Below are 7,005 nucleotides of genomic sequence, written 5' to 3' on the forward strand. Positions count from 1 at the left end.
GGAAAAAAAAGATGGCGAGGAGACAAGACGAGACAAAGGGAGGTGAATAGGGGGGTTTTAGATTGATTTCAAAAAATTGAAGTAGAAGGAGAAGAAGGAATGTTGGTTTGTTTCACGTGCAGTTGATTCAAATATATATATATATATATATATTTCTGAGAAAATAAAGAGTCACTTTTGGAAGAAGAAATACAAGAAAGAAGGATTAGGTCAAAAAAAAGCAAACAGCATCAGATGAATAAAAAGCTAATTTATTTACATAATGTATGTATGTACAAATTTGATTGCATTTTTATTTTATTTTATTGCTTTTTTGTTTTTGCTTTTCTATTGTGTTTGTGCGTGCTCTTATTATTATTATAATTTGACTCATAAAATTTGTTATTTCATTTATACATACATATTTTATATATATATATATATATATATGCATATAATTGTATTTGATCTAAAACACAGAGAGAGAAACAGAGTACTCTGTTCTTCTTCTTCTTCTTCTTCTTCTATTTATCATTTCATTTATATGCATATATATATATATATATATATATGTATGTATTTGATCTAAAACAGAGAGAGAAACAGAGTAACTCTGTTCTTCTTCTTCTATTTATCATTTCATTTATATATGTACATATATACATACATATATAATTGTATTTGATCTAAAACACAGAGAGAGAAACAGAGTACTCTGTTCTTCTTCATCTTCTAACTTTAGAGAAACACTCCTCTTCCTCACTTCTCTGCTCTTTTTTTCCTTCCTTCCTTCTTCCTCTTCACAGACACACACATATATGACCACTAAATTCAGCCTGCCTCCTCAGAAGCCATCCATGTCTTCTGCTTCTTCTTCTTCTGCTTCTTCTTCTGCTTCTTCTCCTTCTACCACTACTACTACTACTACTACTAGATTTGTGGTACCCACCCCCAAGTCTGGAGCGCAGAGGAGGCGTCGTAGAGCCTTCCGAATGTCTCGAGAGAGCGAAATACCTTCGCTAAAGACCTCCCGCTTCTCCCGTCTCTCCTCCTTCGCCTCTGCAGGCATCCTTCCATCTCAGACAGCCGCCAGATTTTCTCACTCTCACTCTCATGAACTTAACCACTCCATAATCGCTCTTCTCCAACCAATGCCTCATTCTTCTTCTTCTTCTTCTTCTTCCTCTTCTTCCTCTTCTTCTTCATTGAGCGAGGTCAGTGGAGGAGATGGAGATGTTAGCGATGTGGGTAACAGAAGAAGAAGAAGAAGACCCCATCTTTTTGAGTTAAGGAATTGGATTCGGAATTACAATGTAGCAGAAGAAGCAGAAGCAGAAGAAGATGATGATTCATCTTCATCTCCATCATCATCATCTTCTTCTTCGTCTTCATCAGATTCTTCATCATCATCTTCATCTTCTCCTGCTTCTTCTTCTTCTCAAATTCATGATGGCGATGGTGTATGGGAGCTTGAAGCTCAAATTCTCAATGAAGAATGCAAACTACTGAGAGTGGAGAATGATCTGGCCTTGCTAAGGTGGAGGAATGGCCTCTCAAGTGTGAAACCGGACAACCCAAGTCCCAATGATGCGCAGGTATGCCCAAATTTGTGTTTTACTACATCTGTTTATATGAGTGAATTGCAGGGTTTGTGTTGAATGATCAAAATTTGTGACAAATTTGTGGGTACTTTTTTGGTTATGAAACTCAGATAGCAGAGCTTCCACACCCTTGTGTTGGTGATGATGACAATGGCGTAGAATCGATCCGGAGAGAGTATCGGTCCATGCTTAGCGGCCCCGACACTTTCGTGTCCGGACACGATACTCCACCTCGGGTAGGAAAACAACCCTAATTTCATATTACCCACCAACAAATCAATCATCTTTTGATGACATTTTATTGCACACTAATCTATCTATCTTTCTTTCAATGACACATTCAATCTTTCTTTGAAATGGCCTTTCTTTTTTATGTTTTTGTTTTAAGACATTGGCCGAAGAAGAGATGTCGTGCAAGGCGGTGATTCGGCGGATGGTAGACCAAATGCAAGCCGAGGCGGAGCAATGGTCTCAAGTCCAAAGCGTGTTGCGTGACGTACATGAGGAGATGGAGAGCTTACACGAAGCTCGTATCGCGTGGGAAGCACGAGCGATCCGAGCCGAATCCCGCCTCTCCTCTCTCAAGGATTCCGTAAGAATACCCCCTTCTCCCCCTTAAAGAAAAAAACATGTCACAATCTATCGGCATTCTGATCAATTTGCCGAGGAATTTGTATTCCTTGTATTTGGCATGGATCGATGAAATGGTGTTTTACTAAATCTTGGGCATTTTGCTTCATTTTTTTTTAATATAAGGTATACGAGTGGCGATGTAGGGCCCGAAATGCCGAGGAACGTGTGTCGGTGCTCGAGTCGGAACGAGAGGTGATGAGGAGAAAGCTCCGGGTCATGAAGCATAGGCATGCGTCCGAACGGACCGGATGGTTAGAAGTCATCGAGAAGATGAAGGAGGGCTTGGTCCCGGAGTCTTCCCCGCCTGAATCGTTTGCCGGAGCCCGAAACCTGAGCCGTTGTGTCGTTGTGGCCGAGACAGACGAGGAGAAGCCGAGGCCCGCGAGCGTGGGAACCCGAGAGGATTATGCGTTGTGCGAGTCGATCGCCCATAGCCGCAACGAAAGCACTAGGAGCAGCCTCGACTTTGGGGGGCCGGGATCATCATCTCAAAGAAGCCTCCACAAGGTGATGAAGAGGTCCTTCGATTTCGATGGGAATAGCACGAGTAGCTGCCGATCAGTGGGTGGTCGGGTCCCGCGGGGTGGCCCGAGCCACCACCACCACCCGAGGCTCGGCGACCACTTGGACTTCTGCAGCCGGTCAAGCGATGTGAATGTGAATCCGATGCCGAGGGTGCAACTCACGCGCCTAGAGATGATTGAGCCAGTGTTTGCGAGCAAGGACACGGCAAGGAATGTCTCGAAGAATGTGGCCAAGGATGGATCGAGGTATACGAGGCTTGTGGCCGGGAGGGAGAACATGGTATCGGGGTACCCCGCAGACATGTGTGTGCTCGTAGATGCCGCCCATCCACAAGGCCTTGTGGGATCAAGCAATTCTTGCCAAGAGAAGAAGAAGGGCAATGGATCCGACGACCCGTTGAGGCCCAAGTCGGTTCTCGCGCCTAGAGCCCCTTTCGGTGAGATTATCAACAACTCAATGCATCGTGCGCCGAAGAATCGATCGTTCTAAAAAGTGTTCCCGATGAATCGATCGATCGCCCATTCGCAAACAATCGTTCATATCTTGTGATGTAATAATGAGTGTTGGGTAAAAAGAAACAAAATTTGATGTGTCCATATATAAAATGTTACTTCCAAAGTTCCTCAAATCAGGTTGTTTTCCATTTGATTGATTTTTACTATATTGTTGTTTGTTGAGAGAGATGGTTGCAAAAGGTTTGTAAAGTTCTGGTCTGTATCTCATTAATAAAGAAACAAAAAAAGCATATATAAAAAATGGTGATGCCTCAATAAGTAATCCAAATTCCTTATGCAATTTCTGATCCTGATGTTGCCATCATCCACGCCCAATGCGAAAACTCGTAAACTTTAAAATCCAAAGGTTAGTAGTCGATCAATGTAGTTCCTTTTCGCATAGTTTTGAATCTCAAAACTCAACTGTAGCCGACAAATGACAATGATCACGACATGAAATTAAAATCATCGGTTTTGTCGGATTATATAGTAAGATCAGAATATAACAATTGAATTAATGCTTTTTTTTTGGGTTTGGTTTGGGGTTTTTACTTTATACATTGAAGGTGTAAGAAAACATTCAATGGTTCATGTATTCTTAGGAAGGAAGTGCTAGTGTGTAATGAATTATCTTTAAGTAGAGTAAGTCATTAATGAACTATACTATATGTAGGGATGCATTATTATTAAGAGAATTGGCAAAGCAAATACACAGCCCCAAGCAAGAAAACAAACAAGAAAAAGCCAAAAAGCACCAAAAAGCAAAGTCACAAGGGAATATAAGGGTTTATTTGTGTGTTGCTTTTTTTTTTCGGGTTTCAAAAGTAAAAGAGAGGTAAAAGGAAAAAGACTACATTAAATGTTGCTGATTCCCAATGTTGGTTTAAAAAATAAAAGGAAATGTTTTGGACTTGTGTGTTTGTGTGTGTGTATATATGTATAGATACTATGTATATATATCTTATAGAAAATGTGAAGAAAACAAAAAAGACTATGATCACTTGTGACTTTTGAGTACCATCTCAGATCCTCATCATATACATATATGATTATATCAAGTTACCACGCTACACATATACACACGCTCTCCATCCTCCCACCCTCACATGCTCACAAAAGAATGGTCCGGACTTTGGCACTCCTCTTACTTGTAGGCAAGCTCCCATTGGAATCCCGTTGTCGCCTTGCTAGAGGCACATGGAGTCAACCGCTCCTAAATTACGTATTCTCCATTTATATATACGCTATAATTTGTTGCAACATTCCTCCCAATCTCGAAAACCTCCAGACCACTTGCCGAATGAAGTCCCGATGCTTGTTTGCGAAATGCATGAACGGTCAAGTTGTAAAAGCAATTTCATGGTCGTGCTAAGTGTTGCTCGAAGATTGAATCATTGGTGGGATATTTGCTGCCCCCATGAAAGGGTTGTTTGGTTTCTTAAGGAGTCTATAAGCTCGTTGACTGTCAAAAACATTTGTCTAGTTTTGGAGTTGGATGAATTTTGGGGTGGGTGAGGTGGCACACCCACTTTAAGTTGATAGACTTGGCGGAAGTTTCTTGCCAAGGAGTCTATAAGCTCGTTGGTTGACAAAAACATTTGTCTAATTTTTTAGTTGGATGAATTTTGGGGTGGGTGAGGTTGATAGACTCTGAGGAAGTTTCTTAAGGAGTCAATAAGCTTGTTGATTGACAAAAACATTTGTCTAATTTTTGAGTTGGATGAAATTTGGAGTGGGTGAGGTGGTGCACCCACTTTATCAAGGTGATAGACGAATGCCTCTTCACTCACCCCAACACGAAAAAACAAAACAAAAAACTGGAAATGTGCCTAGTCCTTCTAGGCTCCTCCTGATCATTGGATAGTTTTTCATCTTTCCTTTGGGTAAAAGAAAAACATATATGTTTCGACGATGAGTTTTGCGATGAGATTTGTGCAATGCGAAGCCATACTTCTTGAGTAGGAGGAAACGTGTTGGAAAAAGTGATAGTTGTAAAAGCCCAGCCCAAACTTTTAGTAGGAACAATGTTTTTATAGAGAGCCATAATTGGTTTTGGAGAAACGGTTTACTTTGCATGATCTAAAGCTTAAAAGAAAGCGGCAACAATATTTCTGTCTTTAGGAAAATTCCCTCCCAACCCCAAAATTTGTTATTTTATTTGATTATTTTATTAGGGCTAGGAACTTGGTCTTGGTTTTTATGGAGACAAGAAAAGGGTAGCATATGTGAGGAGAGAAGTTAAGGTTAATTGTGATATTTCATGATTACTGAATTCTAAAAATAGCAAGGTTTTATGATGCCATTAGGCAATTGACTTACTTTTTTGACATTTTGTGGTAGTGTGCTTGATGCAACATGAACAAATTCTCTTGGATCCAACAATTTTTACGCAAACTATGCCGAGAGGTACTAGTGGACTTGTGATCAATCCTTGTATTTTTGCAAACATTTAGCATGAACAACATGCATAGCACACAATGCTTGTTTAAAATGCAATCTTTCATATCACAATTCACAACAATTTTACAATGTCATGATGTCAAGCCCCACTATTCTATTTTTGTGTTCATGTATATCTTCTACTTGAATCGTAAGTTTAAATTGCTAACAATCATTCAAACTCTAAGCCATATATTGGAACTTCAACTCTCGCCTTTGCCTTGAATGGCAATCAACTCCAAGTTCCACGATTTGTTAATTTGCCATCACCTAAGGGCATGCTTGAATTAGAATATTTTACGAATAATCTTTCACATTAGGTCGAACATTAGCTATAGTTCATGCCAATCTCAAGAAGGTTAACAATAAACAACCGTAATGGTGGGCATTGCATGCGACCTTCTGAAAGCGTAGATTGGAACATAACACATTGAGCTTGCCATGGACATGTCACAAGTGATACCCTATACTCACTTGCTTCTCAAGGTTTTAACAAAGAGGAGTCAAGGCTAATGTCTAGACACATTTTGGAAAATGCTTTAACTTTTGTGATGGGATGAGAAAATGTGGTATTTCTAGTTTAACAAGTCACATGGAACCAATTGAGCTTGAGAACTTGACATATCATCTTGACTTCTTTACATATAGAGTGAGGTAGAAATGTACAATCCCACTTTCCATGTGCAAGGAATAAAATCTTCGCATATGAGTTTGCCTGACCAAGGGTTTGTCATATTTAATTGTCCCAACTAATCACTAACACATTTGAATGTGTATGTATTATTATTTCGAGTGTGGATATGCCATTCTTTCCTGCTTCTTGTTCCAAATTCAAAAGTAAACTTTGATCTTGAAGATCTTAGCAAAAATAGTTGCAAATATCACTCGTGGATTCCCAAGTAAGCTCATTAAATGGAGTTGAGAGTTATTCTTCACCTTTTGCTTTCAGAAAACAATGCACACAATTCTTTTACAAAGCAATACATACAAGTGAATACATATGTGGTTTGTTGCTTCAACTTTACAGTGTTGATCACATGAGTTGCTTGGCCGTACATAAAATGGTAGTCATGGTTTTCTGCCCTTTCAAGCTATTCACACAGTTGAATCCTCACAACATGATGTCTTTTGTCCACGATGTTTTCTATGAAACTCACATAATATGTATGCAATGTGCATACGGATGGTTCTTATTGTGTATTTCACCTCAAACTATTGCAATTAGTTAAATATTTTTTTGTTATATGTGCCATTCCCTAGTAACCATGGTATTTATGATGCACACATAATGATATACATGTATCGGGTTTTGTGAGTGAAGTTCGAAGGGACTT

General features: G+C 39.6%; 1 protein-coding gene across 1 annotated transcript; it reads left to right on the plus strand.

The window, feature by feature from the left end:
• The first annotated feature begins 770 nt into the window (after window positions 1-770).
• LOC147849295 (uncharacterized) lies at window positions 771-3,409 on the plus strand. Its single transcript, XM_087337676.1, has 4 exons — window positions 771-1,574; window positions 1,691-1,816; window positions 1,969-2,172; window positions 2,337-3,409. Exons 1-4 carry the CDS (start codon window positions 798-800, stop codon window positions 3,225-3,227), a joined length of 1,998 nt encoding a protein of 665 aa, XP_087193802.1. The 5' UTR covers window positions 771-797; the 3' UTR covers window positions 3,228-3,409.
• Window positions 3,410-7,005: the final 3,596 nt, after the last annotated feature.

The sequence above is a fragment of the Azolla caroliniana genome, unplaced genomic scaffold, assembly GCF_043228905.1.
Source record: "Azolla caroliniana isolate FFs.n. ecotype wild unplaced genomic scaffold, voAzoCaro1.0.p SCAF_86, whole genome shotgun sequence".
Lineage (NCBI taxonomy): Eukaryota > Viridiplantae > Streptophyta > Polypodiopsida > Salviniales > Salviniaceae > Azolla > Azolla caroliniana.

Bases quoted from the DNA above. Each gene is read 5' to 3' on its own strand.
- LOC147849295 (XM_087337676.1), top strand. From the start codon at position 798: ATGACCACTAAATTCAGCCTGCCTCCTCAGAAGCCATCCATGTCTTCT. The intron at 1,575-1,690 runs GTATGCCCAAAT...TATGAAACTCAG, and splicing joins CAAGTCCCAATGATGCGCAG to ATAGCAGAGCTTCCACACCC. The intron at 1,817-1,968 runs GTAGGAAAACAA...TTTTGTTTTAAG, and splicing joins GACACGATACTCCACCTCGG to ACATTGGCCGAAGAAGAGAT.